The sequence below is a fragment of the Myodes glareolus genome, chromosome 3 (genome assembly GCF_982192425.1).
Source record: "Myodes glareolus chromosome 3, mMyoGla1.1, whole genome shotgun sequence".
Lineage (NCBI taxonomy): Eukaryota > Metazoa > Chordata > Mammalia > Rodentia > Cricetidae > Myodes > Myodes glareolus.
The window spans coordinates 122,029,688-122,055,588 of record NC_142028.1 but is presented as its reverse complement, the minus strand read 5'-3'; the positions used below and the strand labels follow the sequence as shown (position 1 = coordinate 122,055,588).

General features: G+C 38.1%; 1 protein-coding gene across 1 annotated transcript in view; it reads right to left on the bottom strand.

Annotated features, from left to right (window-relative positions):
- Positions 1-25,901, bottom strand: part of Brinp1 (BMP/retinoic acid inducible neural specific 1) — a 188,683-nt gene that overhangs the window by 74,817 nt on the left and 87,965 nt on the right. Inside the window, exon 3 of the mRNA XM_048459244.3 lies at positions 8,890-9,080. Coding sequence (XP_048315201.3) covers positions 8,890-9,080 — 191 coding nt within the window. The remainder of the gene's footprint in view (positions 1-8,889; positions 9,081-25,901) is intronic.

Below are 25,901 nucleotides of genomic sequence, written 5' to 3'. Positions count from 1 at the left end.
ATACCATCTTACACCTGTCAGAATAGCTAAAGTCAAAAACACCAATGATAGCCTATGCTGGAGAGGATGTGGGGTGAGGGGAACACTCATCCATTGTTGGTGGGAATGCAAACTTGTGCAGCCACTGTGGAAATCAGTGTGGCGGTTTCTCAGGAAACTGGGAGTCAACCTCCCTCAGGACCCAGCAATTCCACTCTTGGGAATATACCCTAGAGATTCCCTAGCATACTACAAAAGCATTTGTTCAACTATGTTCATAGCAGCACTATTTGTAATAGCCAGAACCTGGAAACAGCCTAGGTGCCCCTCAATAGAAGAATGGTTAAAAAAGGTGTGGAACATATACACATTAGAGTTTTACTCAGCGGTAAAAAATAATGACATCTTGAATTTTGCATGCAAATGGATGGACATAGAAAACGCTTTACTGAGTGAGGTAAGCCAGACCCAAAAAGAGGAACACGGTATGTATTCACTCATAAGTGGATTCTAACCATAATTTAAAGGTCTTTGAGCCTATTATTCGTGATCCTAGAGAAGCTAAATAAGAAGACGATCCTGATGAAGATTATTTAGCTATCCGCCAGGAGGTAGGAAATAGTCAAGAGTCCCAGGTAACCTTGGGTGCATGGGGGAGGGTGGGAGGGTTGTTGGAAGGGGAGAGGGTTAGAGAGAAGGGAGTAGGGGAGGAATGGAGAAAGCTCGGTTGACCGGGATGGGGGGAAGGGAGGAAGGATGAATATGGGATCAGGGAAGAATCTATTTCAACTAAGGGAGTCATTTTAGGGTTTATAGGAAACTTGATTATATATGGGATCCCAGGTCCAAGGAGAGATCCCCAGATTGTTCTCTGGACAGAGGAGAGGGTGCCTGAACCGGCCTTGGCCTATAACCATACTGATGAATATTTTGGTTATCACCATAGATCCTTCATCTGGCGATGGATGGCGATACAGATGGAGACCCACATTGGAGCACCGGACTGAGCCCCCCAAGGTCCAAATGAGGAGCAGAACGAAGAAGAAAATGACAAAGGACTGTGAGGGATGCTATCACCCACTGATACAAGGGGTCGAATCTAATGAGAGTTTACCAAGGGCAGTTGGACTGGGACTGAAGGAGCACGTGATCCAACCAGATTCTCTGAATGTGGCCGGATTCTCTGGATGTGGCTGGCCCGGAGTCTTTCTGAGAAGCCATTGACAATGACACTGGGACTAGTTTCCTCTGCATATACTGGATTTTTGGGATCCAGTCTGTTTGGATACTCACCTTCCTGGACCAGGAGGGAGGGGGGACGAACTTGAACTTCCCACAGGGCTGGAAACCCTGACTGCCCTTAGGGACAAAGAGGGAGGAGGAGAGGGAGGGGGGCGTGGGAGGGTGTTGGGAAGAGGGGCGTAAATGGAAACTTTTATAATTTAATAAAATTACTTTAAAAAAAAAGAAAAGAAAAAGTTCAGCCCAGAGTTCCTTACCAAATAAACCTGTTTATACATCTCAAGAGTGTTGTCTAATCTGATAAAGTCTGCTACTTCTATGAAAGTTCATGAAAAATCTGGTATAGATATTCTTTCCTTGTTTCTTCTGTTTCCTCAACACAGTTTAATTCTTCATTCTTCTCTTCTCTACTCTTTCTAATCATTTTCATTCATCCATATATTCTTATCCTCCAACTAACCCATTTTAGACAGACAAATGACAGGTTATTGATACATATAGCTAAGCAGGCATGAAAAAAAAGAGTGGATAGCAAAATGCTTGGAATGATGTGGGAGGAGAGATGGAATTGACAGAGAACTCTCAGAGGACTGGCAAATGTGCAGAGGAATTAAGGTGTGGATGAAATGCATCTTAGAAAGATAGAAATATGATGGTATAAATTCATAAATTTCTTCCATGAGTTTTCCTAGAAATTAATGTAAAGATTTATAACACTAGCAAGCTACAATGGTATTTGATATACCTAACTGTTTCAGTGGAAGTTGTGAAGGAATCTCTAATTGTGGCCAATAAGTAGACATGGCTGCCACACTCTGCCTCTGTTCTCCACTGAGATAACATGATTGTATTTCTTAATTTATTAGACCCCGCTAACTCACCAACAATTATGAAAAAGAGACAAAAAAACCAAACAGACCACTGCCACAACAAAATATCCTTTGGGATTATAAGCAAGAATAAATAAGGTAATGTGAGAAAGGAATTGAGATCTGTCTTTAGTTCATTTTAGCACTTGAAAGTCAATTAGCATTGTGCTCTGACCTCAGTTCAAAGGTAGATCATGTTCTAATAATGCATAGAGCAAGCCCTAAATTCAATCTTCAGTCACCATACAGACAAAGTGACAGAGGGAAGATGAGGAGAGGTATGGGAGCTGGGAATGAAGAGGAGAGGGAGGATAGTAGAGTGGGAAAATAAGAAAAAAAACCCACAAAGGTAAGTCAGGTGTGGTGGGACCCACCTTTATCACAGCACTCAGGAAGAGGCAGAGGTAAGTGGATCTCTTAATCTGAAGGAAGACTGAGCTCCAGACCAAGCAGAGCCATATAGTGAGATCTTGCCTCAAAACAAACACACAAATTAATAAAAAACTAGAAAAAAAATGAAAATTGAACAAAGAGATAAAGGTTGGAGAGAGATTGGGGAAACAGTACAAACAGAGAGGACAGGAGAAGTACATACAATCATATTTCCTTTGCATGTATGTCCATCAAAATGGAAGAATTTGTAAAAATAAAATAAAATAATTATTAAAAAGGTAAGTTAGTTGATAATAGTACTTGTTATATATCCAGACACTAGGACTAGCCTACCTTAACTGGAACTAGTTATCACCCTTAGACTTCAGATCCTTCATGTGCAAAATAGTGATACAAGCTATATCTACTTCATAGGGTTGTCAGGAGGACTAAATCTTTTAAGAGAAATGCTTAGATATTGCATGGCATAGAGCAAATCTTGTGCTTTAATTAATTACAATTTATTATTAATTACAATGATTGATAAATTTAGTTTACATATGATATAGTATTTACCATTACATATAATCAAGAAAATAAAATATTTAGAGATCAAAACCTCACAGTGAGACACAAACCTGGTATCTAGGACAATTGGAATGTTTTTAGAATACTGATGAGTTTTTGATTTGAAGAAAGAAAAGGCAATTTACTTTCCAGAGGCGTTTGTCCTCTTCCTCTCCTAAATGTTTGGTTTTTGTTTTACCCAGCTTTCTAGGCCAGCTCTAATGTCCATTCCTCTTGCCAGTCCTATACTTGGCATACACAAGCGCACCCCTTATAGGAATTACCTCCAGTGTCACCCTATGGTTCAAAAAGAAGAGATCATTTGTCTTTAGTGCACCCTAGGGTGTACATTCAGCTCAACCCCTGTGGCTGTGCTGGGCATTCCCCTGCTTGAGGACTTTGACAGGTGTCACAAAGACAAACAGACAAAACATTGAGCTGTGCTAAGGAATGACAATAAAAGACTTAGTGTAAAAGTTTAACACTTCTTATTAGTATTTCTTTTATTGATACCATGTTGACATGATACTATTATAAAATAAAATTAAGAAAAATGGATTTCCATCTTTTTATTTTTCTTTCAAAATTTAAAAATTTCAAAAATTTAGTCTTGAGAAGTGTATCTGGTATATTATAGCCCCTGAATAACTGATTAGGATAGGGCTGGGATGTAGCTCAGTGGTTAACTATCTCTCTGAAAGAGGTTTTTTAAAAAAAATATATAAAAAGAAGAAAGCATTAAAAGAGAGAAGAGAGAAAGGAAAGAAAGAGGAACTATCAAGAATTGGTGAAAAGCAGAAGTAAAAAAATGAGAAAGAATGGGTGATTTACTTTGTTACTAGTGCTTAAAGGCACAGAGCTAGACTAGCCATACCTGAACTAATTAATACTCTGAGAGAATTTGAAATGGTTTATAGTGCTCACACTTGGGCTTACATTCTATACTTATTATCGAGAGATGGTTCCAGCAGACAGCAGCTTAAGGTCATTCCCATATTCCAGATGAATCACTAAGGCATAATAAAATATAGATAGGAATGCAAACCAATACATAACACCTCAGTAGATAACATTGGCCACAATTCCTGAGAACCTGGCCTCTTCAGTTGTGGATACACTCCGCAAGTAAGCATGTCTCACTTTATCTTAATATTGACGTCGCTGACCTAGAAAATGAACCCCTTTACCTCACTGTCAAGACCACTGCTCTGACAAATGTAACCCTTTTTTTCTCACAGCTGACTATTCTGCTCTGTCAAATGAGCCCATGTTTCTTCACTCTACTTTTCTATCCTACATAATATTCACCCATTCCTCTTGTTCTTATATTTTCTACTTTTGGAATGTGTCTCTCTGTCTCACACTCCTTACTCTACCCGGCTTGATAGTACTTTCCATTTATGCCTACAATTATCTTTATTTCTACAACACAGTACCTATCTCATTCTTTAGAGATTTCTGAAGTAACAGCCTATTCTCTCCACTAGAGCAGAAATACTGTGAGATTGGAGCTCTTCTAATAGTTCCTTGTCATTCCCACTTAGCCCAATGTGCACATGGATTGTGTACTTACCAAATATTGATAATAATATCCATGAATAAATATGGATGCATCCCATCTCAGCAGTACTTATTTATCGACTTATCTTCCTTAGCAACCAGACTGAAATCTCCCAGATGAAGGTGATACTAAAATATAAGCCTAGACTTAACTGAATTTCTAGCAAGATACACATCTTTGCATTTTCTCATGAATCCCCAGTCCCTGTAGGACAGTATGGAATGCTACTATTCTCTTTAAACTTGGAAAGTTCTAGTTTAGAGATGGTTTTATATTCAATCACACTTTGAGATTCAGGGACAGTAGGTGGTGGGGAGAGGAAATGTGAATCACCCAATTCATCTTTCTAATGGTCCCAATACTTCTCTTAAGGTACAACAGAGAACAGATGTTCAGTTATCATTTGACAGGTAAATGGATGGACAGAGGATGGATGTGTGGACAGATGATTGGATAAATGGATGCATCAATAGATGGGCAGAGAAGTGTATGGTAAGTGAATTCTAGGAGTTAAGGCCATGAGTCAGTGGAAATAAATATTCCACACGTCAGCTCAGACTCTCTTAGGAGCCTGAGGAACAGAAGGTGAACCAAGCCGGCTCCCTCTGGACTTGGAGCTGGCAGAAGCAAACCTTAGATCAAGAGGGGTTAATGGACTTCTTGCTGCATTATTAAGACTTAATTTCATGTATATTAAGAGAATGTGCTGTTTGGAGCTGCATTCCCACTTGGGCATTTCTGCAAATTGCCTCCTCACCGCACACAGGCCTTTTCTCGGTCTTCTAATCCTCTGGTACCATTGCTTCACTCTCTGCAGCATCTTTCCTCAGAGAGACAAAGCAAGACTCAGACACACAGAGGATGGAAAAAGTCGGGAGCTTGTCCTTCTGCCTTTTCATAACTAGAAGATACAGTCTGGGATACAGACTGAGGAGACTGTACACAGGGATGTTACATCATCCCTCATCCTTTCATTAGGTACTATGTGGTTTTATTATTAGTCTTCTTCCCAGCCAAATTAAAGTTTTTGTGTGTGCACTGTGGGGAGTACCACATACACTCCCAAAGAAAACACAAAAGTCTAAGCAGACTAAGCCCTCACGGATAAAAGATGGGGATGCAGTAATACATGTCCATATATGTAAAAGCTCACATACAAGCCTATATGCATCTGTCATACTTGTATGTATACCAGACTGTGTCTATAGATACACCCTGGGGTAGTCACTTAGAGTCAATCCTTGGGAGACATCCATGTGTATATTTTAAACATGTGGGCACATATTCCAAGCATGCCTGCAAACTTAATCAGACACATCCCACAGACAACGAGTCTACTTTGACCCAAAACATGATTTTCAGAGGGACTAAGGAAAACTACAATAATTTAATTCGAGAGACAGAATTTGTCCCTAAACTACCCTCCATCCTATCATTCACATCAAGTGTTTTTGTGAATTTAACAGTTTCCATTAAAATTTAAAGAACAGTGGAAATGCCTTAGTTGTTGGACCCCCCCCCCCCGCTCTAATGTGTGCTTCTCACTCCCTGCCCTCTCTATGTCCCTAAAGTGCTGAGCAAATGCTCTTCTTGTCCTGTACATGACAGTTCAAAGCTCATCTTTTGTTATTTAATTATGCCTTTAGGAACTTACTTGACACCTCAAAAGGTTTATCAAAGCATTTATTCTCTGTGAATATAGTGTTCCTAGGGAGAAAAAAAAAACCTATAATAAATAATATTTCTTCACTTCCTTCTGTAGAGATTGGGAACTGACACCCGGATAGGAAAGTGAGTTTCTAGCGACTGACAGGATATGGTTTCAATCACAGGTTCGCTGAGTTCCTTAGGTCCATTAAATAATAGTAGGGATGATACTGTCAGCAACAACAACAAGTTGTTAGGTGCCAGTAGGATAAACATTTTCTTCTCTTCAGTCATGTGCCACTGTTTGATAAGACTTTTAATCCATACATTTGTTTTTAATCCTCACAGTATGTGTTAGGGCAGAACCATTATGATGGCTCAGTATGAAGAGGAAACTGAGGCAAATTTTGATAATGTGCAGAAGTGGTACTAAACTGATAAAAAAAAAAAAACTATGCTGCAGAACTACAAATTAGGCCATCTCATTCTGAATCTTGTCCTTTTCATTACAACTCTCTCCTAACCTCATCTCCCACCCCCCAGTGCATCAGGAGGCCCCTTAGGGAACACTTTTCCAAGCATGGATGAGTGAGTGAATGAGGGAAAGGACCACACGGGAAGGATCTACACAGTTTCCACGTCATAGTATTTGATCAACAGTGAATCTCTCTCTCCTCTTTGCTCAGTCCCTTCACAGTGAGGCCTGAGAGAACACTAAGGGACTGCTGTCCAACACCAGATTTCAATCCAATGCTTTGCATATTTTAAAGCATTGTGTTGTAAAAACAGGAGAGGAACAAGGCTATGTGAATAATTTACAACTTTGCCTTGTAGAAATTAAAAATATATTTCATGGAGGGAAAAAAACTGTCTTTCGTTACTTGGGGTTCCCAGGGACTGAGACAAAAGCACAACTTTTAATAGAAAAATCAAATTGGCTGTAACAACCTTCTCCCCAAGTGAAGTGGGAGTTGGGAGTCATTCAAAGGAAAGTGTAGAGGTGAGTATCACACTCTACAGAAATCTCCTCATTTTCACTTACAGTCAAGCATGATTTAAACTAATGATTTCACATGGAAAGTCCTACTTAACTTAATATCTAATTAACAAGAGACATAAACAATTGTTGATCAGTTGATTGTTGGAGTGGATAGGTAGTTTGATTGGTGACTAAGTTGGTTAAAGAGATAATTGATACTCAATTTTAAAAAATATCCTGGCTTTATACTAGGAAACCTTAACGTTTTGATTTAGCTGTGTTACATTAGCTCTAACTCCTCCAGGGCCTGATTTTATTTTTTAAAATAGAAGTAGGTATTAGGATTTAAATTGTAGTTTTGAGAAATACAGACATTATAAAAAGCCTAACCTGAAGCTATCCTCATTAATTAGTGGCTAAAATAATTCTAACTGTGAATGAATTTTTTCCAGACAAAATCATCACCCATATTCCCCAGGTTATCAAATTACTGATTTTCCACTTATCAAACTGCATACAAAGTGTCCTTGGACATGCCTCAGCGAGCAAAGTGCTTGCTGTGAAAGAATGAGGATCTGAGTTTGGATTCCCAGCACCTACGTAAATAGGTAGGCGTGAGAGCATGTGCCAATAATCTAAGGAAACAGAAAGCAGCTCAAGCCCATGTCGACTTCCTGAGTCCTTGCATACACATGCACACACATGAATGTCCACCGGCACACACGCTGTACCTATGAACGTGTACATGCTCACAAATTAATAGTGTATAGTTAGCCTAGAAAGCACTGCCACCTTATCAGGCCACTACCCACTGAACTGATGTGCCACTGCTCCCATGAGGCTAATCCTGAATATCCCAAAAGAAAAAACCCCTGTTGCAATCATACCTTGGTTTGTCCAACAACATCTTAAATTCTTTCTCCTGACAAGATCCATAACTAAGGGCATTTCAGCAGCTCTACACAGGTGTTGGTGCACTGAAGATTCTCAAAAGGTACCGTGAACTTAGCTACTGAAGGAAAAAAAAAATGAAAAGAAACTACCTTTGTGCTTGAGGGATATGAAATGATGCATTCAGGCAAGACACATAACCTAAATGCCCCAGTTTACACCAGTTCCCATAGTTCTCATTGCCTTTCTATTGGTTTCATTTGACTCCCTTTCCACATTCTCTCACAGATGGATTGCCCTAGAAGAGAATATGGGTAAGGCTGAGTAGAGCAAAGCAATTGGCCTACTTTCCTGTTAACCTGTTCCAAGCCCACAAAAGATGCATATGAAAGTCCAGTTATATAATGCTAACTTCAAATATTACCCCTTAATATCGACTTAAACAAAAGAAATTACTTAGAAATGTCTGACCTTTAATTTTCTTGAGATTAGATCCCACTCCAGAAGAATAATGACAATGATCACATGAAGCATCCCTAACAAATATTATTTCCATAAGATACTTGCAAATTAGATTTTATGTAGATGTGGATGTAGATGTGTGGATTATCTCTTCACACATGATCACAGCAGCCAAGGCAACTGGCATCTCTGGAAATACATGGTTTGGGGTGATATAGAATGGAATAGAGTCTAATATATTTTGACTGTCACAGCATCCTGTCTTCCTGTCAACCTGGACACAAAAAGATAGAATCCTGGCCCAGTAGCTGCTGACCTACCTCCCAGTGTAGCAGAGATGAGCAGGTGGGTGCCGTATTTTTTGATGATGGTATCAATGAACTGCTGAGTGGTTGGTCTTCTGCCAAGCAGACGGATGCTCCTTTGAAACTCCGGCATGAGGGGCACTGGATGGCGGACCAGGTCTCTCCTCTCTATGGCTGTGTTCCTCACCTTCCAACGGGCAAACTCCCTAGACAGGAAAAATGAGCAACATTCTTCAGCTTTCATTTGTAGCATAAGCCAAAGACCACTCATCCATCCCATGCAGGTATCTCTTTGAGATGAAAGAGTGTATACTGTTACACTTTATGTAGTTTTTGCTGCGGGAGCTCCTTCAGCCTATTTCACACTGTATCTCACCACGTACCCAAGCTAGGATGAAATTCACACTATAGCTCTGGCAGCTGCGGAACTCATGATCTTCCTGGCTTCACCTCTCAAGTACTCGATTGACACCTGTGTCCTCAGCTCTACAATTGCTTTTTATACTTGCTTTGTGACACTTTGCTTTAGAAAATGCAACTATAATCCTCAAGTGTTTATTGAGAAGTACTGTGATCATTAAGATATTTAATCGAGCCACAGACAGGCCCTGGAGTTTCTTGGTAAAATCAAAAGAACAAATGGAAAGTCTGAGTTAAATGAAATAATAATCATGATCCACAGGTAATAAAATGATTGAGATGACCATTTCCATGCATTTATTGTCACCAAGAGTAGCAATCTCATTGTTTTAAGTATCACACTTCTTCTGTAAGAGCAGATTACTATCCATCTCTGATTCCTTTTGGATGCATTAGAATCTCCAATCCCACCTACTTATTTGCCAGTCACTCTCACTAGATTGCTAATGCGTTAAACAAATAGAAATTTCTTAGTTAATCCCAGACTCACACGCTAATCATAGGCAGGATTTAAAATAAATCTTGAAGGAGGAATGAAGAAGCAAGTGGATGAAAATATGTAAGGGCAGCAGGAAGAGAGGTAGTGAGGGAGGCTGGTACAGAAACAAAGGACAGAATCTAAGCACAAACTACCAGACACACAAATCATTTCACAAAGTAAGTGTTAGGCCCAGAATTCATGGTAATGCTATGCTTTAGTGGGAGTTCACAGAACTCATAGTATTTGGAAGGAACTGAGCAATTATATGAATACCATATGGAGAAAATATGAATCTCCCTTTTCACTGAATGAAGAATTGACCAACACAGAGAAGCACTGAACTTAAGGATGCAAGGATTATTCAATATACTACAAATTCTGTGCTACAACAATGGACAAAGCATTTGCTTTCTCTGTACATCATTCTTCATCTATAAAATTCAACAAACACCATTTCCTACTGTTGGTATCAGGAGTCTATGAAAGATGGGGTGAACATGTCTTTTGAAACTATAGGACATTAATGTGAAATATTGTTTTATAACTTTTTTCCAGTGATGGTATACCAGACTTGTTCTATTACTTTATCTCACAAAAATTCCCCTGTATGTACTTGTAAATCATTAAAAGCACATTCATAGTGAACTTAAAAGATGCAAACTAGGACACAAAACAGAAGCTTAATAAGATTTTGTCTAGGTTTTTTTTTTTTGAACTAATAACAATTACCATTTTTACCAATGATACAGGTTGCCCGGAATGACCATCTAAATAGCCTGCCTTCATTACCGACACTGGATCCCTTGAGATAAATACTATAGCCAAGGGGCTATTAGGTCAGGCAAGATAAATAATGAAAACAAACATTTAATGAAAAATTCTCTCTCTCTCTCTCTCTCTCTCTCTCTCTCTCTCTCTCTCTCTCTCTCTCTCTCTCCAGTACAGGAGAGACAGATGAAGACAGAGTAAGAGAAAGCAGAACAATAAGAGACTGGAATAAGATTTGATAATTCACTGGTAGTATCTGAGTCTTGGCTTATAGAAACTTGCATTTGGAAAAAGTTTTGAAAACAAAATACATATATGAGCCTGAACATTTATGATTCATACCTATATAAATTATTGCTGTCTATGATTCTGAATAGAGGTCCAATTTCAAGAAAACATGAGGCATCATAGACAGGTATGCAAGTCAATCAAATGTAATCAACAAACTACTAAAGAGTACCTATGATCACACTACAGTGCCTGTCCTAAAGAGGCTACAGATCATCAGAGAAAGTATAGCACTTGTAGATTGTTGTAAGGTAATTTGTACAGGACAAACTATGAAGAATTTGAGTATTCCATGCTTTTGAGGAACAGATCTGAGAGGAAGGTATGTGACTACTCGATGTTGAAGCTTACACGAGGTGTTGATCAATATAAATGCAGTCCAAAACATTATCCATGTGGAGAAATGGACAGGAACAAAAGCAGTGATCAATATAATTAGAACATAGTATAGAAGCACCAGAGTAGAAGGGTAGTAGGATGGAGGGATGACATGAGGAGAAGATAATACAGCAGGAGGACTGTCCAGGTCTAGGGAAGAGTGTGGAGAGCCAGTAACAAAGTAAGGGAATAAGTTACATTTTTATTCCAGTGAGTACTGGACTCAGCAATATTGCTTATACTAAGGAATATGCAAATGATAGAATATTGCTTCATGATTAGATCATAAAATCTGAGAATCTTCTATCTTCTTCACTCTCTGTCATATATATACATATATATACATATATATATATATATATATATATATATATATATATATATATATATATACTCACTACCACAATATATTAGTCATTAGTCATCTGCATAAACTGGGAAACTGATCTTTTCCAGCACAGTTAGAGAATGACTGAAGCTGTATGAGATATCCACCCAGCTTGCTAACCAACAGTAAGATGAAATTACAACTTTGGTCACTAAATTGTAAGCAAATTCACTAAAGCATTGATGATCAATATGAAGTAAGATGAGTCACAATCTATATCTGACAAGAGAGTCTTTCTTCAGTAGCTTGTTTTAAACTTATAAATTTATATATAAGCATGTATTTCAGAAATCAATCACATGTTGTTCCTCATGTGCATATTTATTTAGAACTTACTTCTGTGGAATGCTTTTTCATGTGTACTTTCCTTTATGCTTCAAAATGAATATTTATCTACATATACAATGCTTTGCTAATTTCCTGAGGGTCACTCAGCTAGTTTGCTAAAGCAAGCTGGTAATATAACTAAACTGGCCTCTTAGTTGTGTTTTAATGTAAATATGAAGAGAATTTACAGAGAGAGAACCAACACAGACATAGAAGACTAAGTGTGGAGGCCCAAAAATGTGAGCTTATTCCATCTTGTCTGAAAGTTAGAGAGTTTTAGCTTATTCAAAGTTGCTGACAACTGTGGCTATGTACCCTGACATAGGGTGCAGTTACTTGGTGGTTTGGACATTAAGATGGCCCATAGATGTAGATTCACTCCACCCTGATCAAAGATCAGAGATTCAAGCATACTTCTGCTCCTTCCTTTGAAATAGGAGGTTGGCCAAGAGAGTGGCTGTTTTCAGGATACTTGGTCTAGGATGGGTTCACTGCCTAAACAACATTATTTCTCAAGAAATAATGATTGGATGTCTCAAGTATTGGGGCAAGTAACTGTTCTGGTTGTCTTTTGTATCATGTTAAAGCAGTCTTTTGCCCTTTTCTTGTTTTTGTATTGGGGTATAAAAGTGTATGGAAACTTAAACATGGATAAACTCAGAACTCAGAATTCAGTATGCAGGAGGCACAGAGTGATCCTCCTAATACTCTCCTATGTCTCTGTGTTTCTTTATTATCTCTGTTCCTTCTACCTAACATTTCTAATCCTCATGTCCCTATCTTGGAACATGCAAACCCACCACAGCTAGGATCACAGCTCCCAACAACTAATGCCATCCTTACTGAACAACAAGGCAAAGGTTAATTTCTTCTTTAACAACCTTCATATTACTTGGGACATTCACTAGGTATCTATCTAGGGCCCACCATGGATGTTTCTTCTGAAATAAATAAGAAAGAAGCCAACATTGAATTCCCAACTAATCTTTCATGGAGTATAAGTTAAGACTTGTAAGGAGAAAAGGCACATGACATCCCAAACATGGTTCCAGGTGCACTTAAAAAGCTTGTATATAGAACTTAAAGGATGGCTCAGCTGTCAAGAGAGCATACTGTTCTTTCAGAGGACAAGAGTTTGATTCTTTATACCTATTAGCAACTCAAAATGGCCTGTCATTCCAGCTCTAGGGAACCAGATGCCACTAGCGTCTATAGACATTAGCAATCATGTACACACCCACACTTGTATGCATAAACACTCATATGCATGTACATAATTAAATAATTACATGCATACACATGTACATAATTAGATAACTGCAAATAATACAAAAATGAATCTACAAAGAAATGAAGGAGGGAAGGGACGAACTAAGTTCTTGTGTGGACATCGTGCTCAGCACCATGGACAGAGCCCCTGGTCATTAATAGGAGGAGAGCTTGGCTAGCTGCTGAGCAAAATTTATAAATTGTGATCTGCTGTGCTAATCATATTTCAATAAAGGGATCCAAAGGGAAACGTCCTTGGGACAGATTCTATTGACAGAGAAGAAAATGAATGTGGGGTCTCCAGAAATTCTGTGCAAATTGAAGCTTCGAATGAAACAAAATTTGACCATACAAAGAGGAGGGGATTTCAGAAAGCATGTTACTTTTGCAAATATGGAAGATAATGAGAAGGGATAGGATATGTTTAAAAAGTGAGTGTGTATCCATATAAATATCAAGGAGGAAAGACAGACATCAACAATACTATTACATGACTTCTGTGGGATGGCTATTTTAACGTTCTGTCCCTGGATCTCTCATGAGGCTGTAGTTATTACAACACAGGGCTGGGAAACAGTTGGAAACATTTGGTACTCAGTTAATACATGCAGTTACTGTCAGAACTCTTCATCTATTTATCCTATCTATCTATCTATCTATCTATCTATCTATCTATCTATCTATCTGTCTATCTATGTGTATATGTGTTGTGTGAATGTCCATGTATGAAACTGTTAAACTGTTAGTCACTGCTGTAAAGTTCAGTCTACAACATGCATTCTGTATGTGTGTTGGTTGTGTATACACAGGCCTTTGTGAGCACACACTTGTGAATGTGGATACTTGTGTGTAGGCTAGAGGACACTGCTGGGTGTTTTTTTCAGTCACTCTTCAACTTATTTTTTAGTCAGTACTTCTCACTTAACCTATAGCTTACTGATTTAGCTTGAAAACCCTGGGGATCCAACTTTCCTTGCCCTGACACTCTGTACTGAAGCAACAGATTCAAATCACTGCACATTCTTTTTTAATTGCATACTAAAGATCTCAGTCTAGGTCTTTGTAATTTTATGGAAATGTTAAGTCCTAACCCATGCTTCCCATCACACCAACATGGTTACTTTCAAAAAGTACATTTAATAATGATAATAATAATAATAATAATAATAATAATAATAATAATATTAATATATGTGTTTGTCAGTGTGCATAGAGGAAAATCTGAGGTAGTGAATCCTTTCCTTCTACTATGTATGTCTATGGAGTTGAACTCAGGACACCAAGTGCCTTTAGGTGGGATACCAACTATTATTTCATAGGCAATGACACAGACTAAACGTATTTAGAGAATGGTTTATGCAGCTCTATAGCAATTTTATGGGTGCCTGACCCAGTACTTTAACAAGAACTAGATTCTAGAGTTGGATATCCTTTGCCAAAATGAACTCCAGTAGTAAATTCCACACCACCTAGATCTGATACATACAGTTGAAAAGTAAATTATGTATCCATGATTTTAGTGCCGGTTATTATTCCAGCTCTTAAGTTTAAGAAGTAAGCAATACTGATTTTTACAAAGATTCACTTTAAGACAACCTATAGGCCGGGTGGTGATGGCACATGCCTTTAGAGCCAGCACTTGGGAGGCAGGCAGATCTCTGTGAGTTCAAGGCCAGCCTGGTCTACAAGAGCTATTTCCAGGACAGGCTCAAAAGCTACAGCAAAAACCTGACTCAAAGAACAAAAACAAAATAAAACAAAAAAAACCCAAACAAACAAACAAACAAAAAAAGGATAATCTATATTCTTGTAAGAAAAGATACATCTCAAAAAAATTATAAAGTACAGTCTGTTGTTCAGGCAAATAAGAAAAAGAAGAGAATGAGTTGTCTGGGAGGCTGTCTGGCAGCTCTATACTGTGGCTGGAATAGTCCTTTCTCTTTTGAAAAGCTATTTGAAAGAAATGAAAAACCATGGAGCCATCTGGTGGTGGAAGAATGATCTTCAATGAAAGATGAGTGGGTGCAAAGATCCTGAGGTAGGAGCAGGATTGTCTTGTATGGGGACCATCCAGGATGGAGGCAGAGATGAAGAGAAAGGGTAAGATTGAAGGCTGATTACAGAAAAGCAAGCAACATCCATATGTGGGATTGGAAGGGTATAAATATTGAAATGCCCTGTTAGACTTAGCAAAAAGTTAAAATGGACTCTACCACAGAGCTACATTTTCAGTCCTTATTATAAATTCTGAGTCATATAAAATGCTAAGAGACTGTTTTGAGCCAATTCAATCTGATTGTGTTTGAAGGAAAGGAGTTAGGGAAGTGTTTTCTGAAAAGGCCCAGATTTAAATTCATTAGGCATCACAGAAAACCACTCAAATTTATTCTTGTGCTCTGAAGCAGCTACAGGTAATATGTAAACAAGTAAATGTGGCTACATTCTAATAAAATAATATTTACAAACTTTAAGTGGTAGACTAGATCATGCCTGTGGAGAGTGTAAATCCTTCTTTTGAAAGCTTCATTTTGATCCCATTCATAGAAAATAGCAAATTCAATTTGCCCAATTCATGGATTGGAAAATGGAATGTCAAAAAGCTTAAATTAAATCCAAGAAGAGAGAAAACAAGAGACTAGAATGACTTAATCAGAGTCTGAGACTCATGACTCCAGGTGCAGTGACTTCCTATGTACCATGCCACCTGAGAACAAATATGATAAAATAATATGAAGCAAGGAAGAAATGTGGCCTATGTGCTCTGCTGACCCTGGAACAATTTCATGTAAGTGCTCAGTGAATTGAGAACAACATAAAATAGATCTTTCCTTCAGAGCCCACAGAGCAAGCAAATCTCCCTGGAGGAGAAAGAAGAACCTACCATGACACAGGATCGGCAGAATATGCTTATGCCCAATTAAGCATCCCAGCAGGGTGGTTGAACCAATTAGACTGAGATTTAAAAAAGGATTCTGGATGGAAGGCATGAAGCGACTACTGCAAGACCCATCCCACTAAGAGAACTGCAAGCCAGAGAGTGAACGATGACAAGGACAGTACATGGAGTGAGAATGGAATCTCAGATACAGGACTTAAGAGGCTGAAAGAAAACTGTAAGATCAAAGCTTTCATTTTAGACTAAGCATTCCCTTTACAGGCAAACGCTTCACGCTCTTTAATAACTCTCTGCTTTTGCATTTTCTCTCTCTCTCTCTCTCTCTCTCTCTCTCTCTCTCTCTCTCTCTCTCTCAAAATGATACTTTGAATGCATGTTGCACTGAAGTGGGAGAAATGATTATAATATAGGCAGGAATCAGGTTCTGTACAGAGATGTTTTCCTCCTACACAGCCATGCTTTTATCTGGTACACAAAACTTACTGAGTTAGAATACCTGCAGCCCTGACTACTTCAGTTGAGGTGATGAAGGTAGAAATTCTGGGTTTTGCAACCTGACTGTGGCACCTACTGTTTACAGTCTATAAAATGTAAATGGTACCTAAGTGGGATGTCTTTCAACTGGCTCTAAATCATAAAGCACAGTGCTCAATGCAGTCAGCCCTCAATAAAATGGTAATGCAAAGTTACTTCAATATTACCATTGGTATGATTATATAAGAGGCTCCAATAGGAAGCTGAGTGGTTATGGGTAGATGTTGGGAGGGAAGAGAGAAAAATTATAATTTTCATCATAAAGTTACCCATAGACAAAATCTGGGGGAAAGGTAGGATTTCATAATTGTGAAATATATTAAAAATGGGAAGTCTGACTATAAGTATTACTTTCTTCAGGTCTATTTCCTAATGTATACAATGAAGATTAAAACCACATGGCCCCAAATAGTGCCCCATTAAAAGTCAATAAGGGAGCTGCAGAGATGGCTCAGAGGTTAAAAGCACTTCTGTTGCTAATGGAGGAGTCAAGCTCAATTTCCAGGACTCACATGGAGGTTTAGAAGCATTTAGAACTCCAGTTCGGCGGGATCTGATGCCCCTCCATGGCCTTCAGAGGCATCAGGCATACACGTTGTGCATAGACATACATACAGATAAAACAAACAGACAAAATAGAAATAAATAAGTCTTCTAAATTTTATAAAATTCACTGAAGTAACACAGGAAAACATCTTGTAAATTGAAACAGACTACAAAAGGAGAGTTGGCATCTGCAGATATTATGTATTATCATTTTAATAAGAAATAATGTCATGTTCCTTTTGATTCTTTGTCTGGAAAGTGAAATGGAAAAGAGGTTCTGACTCTATTGGAATCACAAGTTATTGAAACCACTGTAATCTCCAAAATAGGTAAAGGGTTAATCTGCTTTCGATATAGAGGGTTTCATATTTACTTGTTCTAATAATGTAGTAGACATAGTTCAGACTTAGTTTTCAAAAGCATACATACATTATCATTTTAAAAATGCATAAAAGGGGACAGGGAGTTTAATACGTGGGCAAAAGTACTTGCTGGACAAGTATGATGAACAGAGCTTAATCTTTAGGTGAATGTATATATACACACACACACACGCACAAACACACACCCTTTCCATATCACACAACACTATATCTCACATAAAACTCCAAGGCTGTTGAGAGGAGAGGCAGAATAATTGTTGGGACATTCTGGCTAGCTTGTCTATCTGAGGTAGTTCAGTGAGAAACCTTTTCTCAAGAGAATAAAGCAGAAAGTGACATAGCAGGATGCCTGATATACTCCTTTGACCTCCGAGCAGGGAGAGTGAACAAGCATGCACATTATACCCCCCCACACACACACATATGTGTATACACAACACATGTACACACACAAGTAATAATAATAACATAGAAATGTAGGGGAAATAAGAAAAAATAATAGAAAAGGAAGTCTGGATTAGAATACATTAGAATACATCTGGATTAGAATCATATCAGAGTGATTCTATGAAATCCTGAACACTTGAGGAGGGTGAACTACCAATATCTTCGAGCACTCCTATGTTCAAAAGACAAAAGCAAATCACAGCCAAGAGGAATGAAACCAAGAAGATAGCAACATGGCTATTGCTTAATGTGTCTGAGAAATGTAGATTCTCCGGATTCATGGTAAGTCACAAGCACCTGCTATGATTTCCCAGGGAGACAAAGACAGTAGATTCTGAGTGGTGTCCTCAAAACAAACCCTCTGCAGAGTCTGACTGACTGTAGGCAGCCTGATATCTGTGTGAAAACAACACTCAGTAAAATGACTGCATGAGCGTCAAACCCATTAGAATGTACGTATGCACTTCTCTGTGGTTTTCAATTCATCCAAGGAAACATCTTAGAATATTTTATGGACACTTTATGTCCAATAAATGTTTGTTGAAACCATGATTGATTGCAGTTGCAGGATGTTTGCATTTGTTTATTCTTGGATGGCTTATCCTTTTGGTTGCATTAACTAATCACTTAGAAATGGAATAAACAGACGCTTCAAAGTTTTGGGGTGATTGAGAACTCTGAGACTGCTTCAGATAATGTTAGCAGCAAATTCTCCCCAGAGATGAGCAAGGGGAAATCACAGAGAAGGGAGGTAAGGAAACAAAATCATCGCATTGAGAAGAGAAGCAATGGCATTTCTCTTGCCTGCTGTTCCCATTCTCTCCCACAGATCCCCAGCCAGCTCAAGGAAAGGTGAACCCAAGGACACATGTGAAGTAGAAATGATGCATTTTAACGAGCAAGGGTGTCAGTGCCAAATCCCCTGCCTGCATTCATGCCCCAGAATGTAAGAGGGAGGGCAGTTGAGGAGCCATGGCATCCAAGTGAATCTTTCAGAGCATTCTGGCTCAGAAAGGGCAAAAGGAGAAAAGCAAACAGAAAAGAAAAAAGGCGAATGGAAAGAAAGACCTGTCTCAGAAATTGTGATTATGGATGTGCTGTTTTTATTACAAGTAAGGACACTGACTTAAATTTAAAGAAAAAAATAATGTTTGCTTAGAATTTGCATATCTCTTTTCCAAAGTATGTTCATTTAAGTAATTTGATATTTTTAAAATTTAATGTGCACGTTCACATGTTCTACAGCATAGATGTGGAGGCCATAGAACAGCTTGTAGCAGTGGATTTTCTCCTACTGTGTGGATTCTGAGTATAGAACTCAGGTCTTCAGGCTTGGTAGCAAGCATCTTATTCTTTTGAACCATCTCACTAGCATAAATTATGATAATTTGATTCTTGTACCACTCACAGCACAGACCCATAAGGAAACACATGTTGGAGAAGTGAAAATGTCCAATCCAGGGAACGCATCAACGAATGGAGCTTATCTTCTGATTGAGGAACAAAAACTTAAGAAACAAATGAACAGAACCATGAAGAGCACACAGAAAAAGACACAACTTTCTTATGAATGGATCATTCCCAGAAACACAAGTGGAATTCTTCATGCCATACTTTTAGTGAACACAAGGACATGTGGAGGTGAGGGGAATTAATATTGGGGAAGGCAGCTTAAAGCCGACTTGCTTTGTTTCATACTGAGCAACTGGCATTTGCTGTGAAGTCCCAGTATATTTGCCCAACCCCTTACTGCTTTTCCCTGGAGAATCCAAACATGAGGGTGGGAGAAAATTTAAAGTAACCATCCAAGGAAATTGACATCATTTCATTATGGAGAAAATCTACACTCAAAAAAAGAAAGGGTTGTCTCAAATTCACAGCACCAACTGTGGCACGAGGGGTGAGATGGGGACAGAACAGAGGTTCTTAATTTCAAATCCTTCATGCCCCACCTTAAAAACAGTACTTCATCTCTTTATGGAGATTTGTGGGTACTGTAGAGGACCCAGTTCTTGACAACTCTTCATAACCATTTCTGTCCTGTTCTCAAGAATCTGTAAAGTAGAAAAGATATAGCCCAAAATACTGAGTCTCAATGAACTGAAGCTCAGCTTGGCAAGTCTCTGCTAGAATATGGCTGGGAATTGATGCTCTGACTGCCCTGGTCTCTTCTCCTCTGAACTCAAGGATCAAGGAAGGAGAAAATTGACTTTCCCAGTTGTGTCACCACAAGGACACTGTGTTGTGGGGCAAAAGCAAGCAAGCAGAGCAGGACAGATGGTTCTGTTGGCAAAGGGCTTACATGATGACCTAAGCTCTATTCCCAAACACCCATGTGAAAAATCAATGAAATCGCATAAACGTCTAATCCCAGTTCTGAGGAAGACTAGAAATTGTTCAACTCGAGGTTCAAAGACACTGTGACTTAACCATAGAAAATGGAAAGTTGTTGAAGAAGACACCCAGAAATGATGATTGACTTTTATCCTAACATTAATATGTATGCATAGACACCCACACTCATGTGCCTACATTTACACAAACAAATAGAACACCACACACACACACAGAGAGAGAGAGAGAGACAGAGAGACAGAGACAGAGACAGAGAACAGATGTTTCCTGCCTTATGTGTCTGAACAGAGGTCTTCTCCCAAAGGTGCTATGACAATGTGGAATGAGCACAGATTTTACAGCTAGAAAAATCTGCCTGAAGCCACAGCATGAAACTGTTCATTAGCGAGGAAACTGTGTGCACCTTTCTCCTCACCATCTCCAACGTTGTCATCAGTGCAGTAGAAATATCAGGACTTACCTTGCAGGGTTGCTGGAAGTTTTAAATATAATGAATCCAATTAATCTGGTAGTAGTAGTTACTCAATAAATGTTAGCTCTTTATCCTTTGGCAAGGCATTCAAAAAGAGGAGTTTGTCGCATAACACATAACTTTTAATGGATATTTTAAATGATCTTAGTATGCTCATGGGCTCCAGGGATTACACAAACTGCATATAAATAAAATATTTAAAATTCTGTTTACTCAATTTGTCTCTCCACTGATTTCCAAAGCATCTATTGTGAAAGCATGACTCATAACTAAATATAGATAATAAAAGTTTGGAGCAGCAATTATTTTCCAATTATCACAGATCCCATTAAACATTGCAATTATATGAGCTTTCTTTTTCAGATCACAAAATTTGAGAGCTCTGAGGGACCACAGAGAATGTCTCCACCATACCATCAATCTTAAGATGGAAATATGAAGACTCTGAGGCAGGAAATTTTCCCAGAGACACTCACTGTTAGCAGAAAAGCTGGTCTGAAAAAATAACAGGTCTTATTTGTTCAGGTCTCTTTTCGTTTTCCTCACCAACAGTCTATCTTCTTAGAAGAAAGCAAACTTTTCCCAAACATGTACTGCTACACTTAATTATCATCTTCTTTCTTAGTAAAATGTTTATGGTCAAGAAGTGTTTCTGCCAGATAGTAGCTGCCTCAAAATAGAGATCCTCATCTATGTCTCTCTTTGGTTTTCTTAAGTAGAAATCATCTATTTAAACTAGTTGAGAAAAACATGTATTTTTTTTTCAGCTCATTCTATAGATAGCCTGTATGTTTCTGGCCCTTTATTGGGATTTTTTTTTCCCAAAGCAATCCCTTGTTTCAAAAAATTTTGAAAAGTTGGGGACTACAGAAATTAGAAAACAAAGCTATTTCATTATATAGAGTGGTACTGAAGCAATTTTTTGCTTCTTTCATTATTTTGGTTGCAGTCGAATTGTTATTTTTGAGACAAATTTCACTATGTAGCCCAAGCTGATATTAAACACAGGATTCATCTACCTTAGGCACTAAAGAGATAAAATATATTGACACTGTTTTAAACCCAAACAAGTCATTCAAATACACACTAAGGTGTATAAAACACCAGTGACAAACACATCCAGATAACAACCATAGGAGAAATCTACCTCTGCAATGGACTTCATAATGTGATGATCAAGTAAAGAGATTGATATTGGAGAAAAGATGAGGCTAGAGCATCACCACAGGAGCATCTAAAGCATCCTAATGGGTATCTGATTGCCTGAACACCAACCACATTGAGAATGATGGCACTGTTAATTTTCATAACTAATGAGATCACATTAGTTATACTTGACAAGAATATGGCTCTCAGGTCTGGAATATGAATGGCCATAAATAACTGACAGAACATCAAAGCCCTGATCAAGAAAGCATAATCTGTCTGTCAAACCTGAGGAGAGTAGAATCATATGCTTGGTGGGACCCAGGAAAGTCCCTGTCTTGAAAGCTCCTCAAGAATTTACAAGGATGATTGATACATACACTTATAGGTATAATTCATAATCATAAAGATGGTTAGAAAATGTCAGTGAGTCTGTCCTTATTGACGACATACTGTGAATTGCCGTACGTGCACGAGACATATATTGGACATTAAGATTTGCCTTCTGAATTCTCAGGGAGAATGAAAACATGTCAGTAGGAAATTCATACTTGCTATGACCACTGACATATGTGTTAGTTTCATATATACCAAGATGATAGGCAACTGTTCAGAAGGGATTACCTTTTTATCTTTTTCAGCTGCAGCAATGGGATGATGTTATAAAAGATGTTGGGGAAAAAAATAATAAAATTTATGATGAGTCTTTATTTTACTCTATTCTACCTTCTGAAGCATAAATAAACGTTGCCCTCCATCAAATTATTTTTCAGGGTTTTTTTTCTTTCTTCAAATGTCCTTCTGAACTACTAGTAACAAATTATTTGTACTAAACATAAAAGCATTATGATGACTATATCGTATAAAAGCCATTGTCTGCAAGATCACAAGGTGTTTTCCACAAAATAGTCAATTTTCTTCTTCTCTGTCTCTCAGTCTTTCTTTGTTTCTGTCTCTCACATAGATATACAAATAAACACATCTCTCTCTCCTTCCCTTTCCTTTTCTCTTCAAAAGAATATGGCTCCCAAGTCTGGAATACAAATGACCTTAAATAACTCTCTTCCTCTTGTGTGTGTGTTTCTGTCTCTGTGTCTTTCAGACTTTTTATCTGTTTCTCTGTCTCTGTCTCTGTCTCTGCCCTCCCTCTCTCTCACACACATTTTAAATTTCTATACTTACATACTGTTTTTACAAATTCATTCTCAACAATACATATTATGCAACTGATAGAGGTGATATGAGCCAGGCACTTTGTGTTTTTAGTCTTAAGAGTCACGGGAGCTATTTATGGTCATGATATACACTATGCAGAAGAAATTCAGTATACAGATGCCAATCAAACTCGGACTTACTGTATGCATAACAGATATGATTTAGGATTACTTTCAACTCAGGATTTTTTCTACAAACAAATTGCCTGTTATGAATCTGAAGTTCAAGGTTTCATGTGGATAATTCCTAACCTATTATATATTTCTTACTTAGTTATTATTTTGGCAAAGTTGTCAATACTTTTGACCTCCTTAAAAGCTGCAATATGACATGAGTAATCTATGACAGCTCTGGACTCTGAGCAAAAATGCTGCAAATTGACCACTTACTGTGATGTGGAATGCAGAGTGTGTATCAACTTAAATATGGTACAATTCTTTGATGGATTTTAATTTCCCATTTGTAAAATGGAGAGGTAAACCTGATTGCTGGCCTTGAAACTTTTGACCCAGAAATCTGTCCTTCCATATAATTGAATAGGAGACAGCTGTTAAATATGGTTTCTATTTGGATGCTGGGGCTGTGAGAGTGAATATAGATAAACAACTAGAATTTTGATGGGGAAAGCCAACCAAATAGGACAATGAAATAGAAGTATACTTTCTTGTGAATGGAAATAGCTGCAGGACCCTATCACTCCCTTCAATTCCCTATACTACGGATGAAGGAGCACAATCTCAGATCTGTTTAACTCAGGTTCTATTCATGCTTCTATAAAGTAAGTTCCCTTGGACACCCTCCTCAACAGAGTGCAGTAAAAGCACATTTTAAAACACAGAAATAAGAATCTACTCAAAACTTCACCACTCATTCTCAGTATCAGATTCTCCAACAAGCTCCCAGGTGACTTCATACAAAGGAAAACAGGATACAACTTCCATGGTTTCCTCTGCTGTAGACAAATATCACACCTCATTCTCACATTCAATTCCACTATTGTAGCTGGAGATCACTCCTGCAGGATGCTTTTCCCAGCTCGTGATATCCCAGAACCACAAAACATACCATATCGTTTACAACAATGAAGTCATGACACTACAGACTAAATTCAAGAATCAAGAATCACGAACTATATCTATTTTGGATTTTTTTCTTCACTCGTAACACTGCCTGAGGTCTATAAAACACCCAATAACAACCCTTAAATAAACTAAGGCAGTGCCAACAGGCTTAGAAATGAATCTTCTCTCCTTCACAGCATGCAGTGGCCCATGTTCCCTGGAACTCCCCACATTCAAATAGTTTCACAGCCAACACTGTGCCCCTGGTGCCTGGCGTGTTACTCAGGACTCTGCTTCCAAATTGCTTAAATCTTCAGTGACTTCCTGTTTCTATTTATTACAAACCCCCGTTTCACATGTAGGCAGGGTGACAATTAAATATTCAGAAGTGAGGAACTTTGGAATTAATCCTTAACACTTTAGTGCTTTTATTTTTTCCTTTTCTAATCAGTGGCATGTCTAATATGTCCTAAGACATGCAGGAAATGTGCCTTGTGGAATTAAATAAAGCAAGTTCTTGGCCAAGACACACAGAAGCACAAATGCTACCCACCTGGTCCCTTGCTTACACCATGATAATTGTAAATGAAATTGCCAACATCATCTTCTCAAAAGATGGGTTGTTCATGGCACTCCTACAGCTGCGGGTAAGCAGTCATTAATCCCACTGACTATAAAATAACCAGGGAATTGTCTTCATTCACATTGAAGACTCCTTACATCTTGAAGTAAACTTCAAGCGCCTGCATCTTTCCTCTATTTCCCTATCCTCATTCCAGACCCAAGAGAGTTTCCTACAGATATACATGTTAATAGCTCTGTGGGAGAGTATAACATTTAGAAAGATGGCAAAAATAGTGAGATTTGGTGATGAAGAATACCAAAATACAGGCAAAGGGACACACAGTTCTGGATGAGAACATAAAGTTAATTGTCATTTAGTTTTTAAATTTTTTAATTGTTTCAACTTCATTGTAGGTTCCTCTCTTTCTTTGGGGGAACAAGTTCATAAAAATACAATTAATAGTGAAAGTGTAAGACTCTAAGTGAACCTCCATGCCTTCAGAATGGCCAGTCTAAACATATAGAAGTTTCCTGAGCTATATTGCTTGAAACTGGACAAATGCTGTTGGAATTACTCTGTGTGATATTTCTATCTGTTAGTTCATTGCAATTAAGTGGTTTAAAAAAGGAAAAAGAGTATCGCTCACTTCCATCCAACTTTTCTTCATATTTGAATAAACTTTTAGCTTTACCCCAAAACTCTAAGGAGGATATTTACTTCTTCATCTTGCTTTGGACTCCTAGTTTTTACTCTTCTCTGGAGTTACATGGTTTTAGTTCTTTGTTTTCTTCTTCTTCTTCTTATTATTATTATTATTAAGCTCAATCAAGTGTGCAAATACATTCTAACAAATCCATTCAACTTCATTTCTCATATGGGAGAAAAACCATATCCTACATTATGTCTTTCAAACTTACTAATAGTGTCTATAGCCCCAAACCTGTGTCCTTTGCATTTAAGCTCTCAAGTCAAGAATCACATATTACTCTTCCCTTTCCTGTTCTACATCAGGAAGTCTTGTAGAATCCACATAGCAAAGTTATTTCCTATTTTCATACTTATCATCTTGCTCTAGACTATTCTAGCTT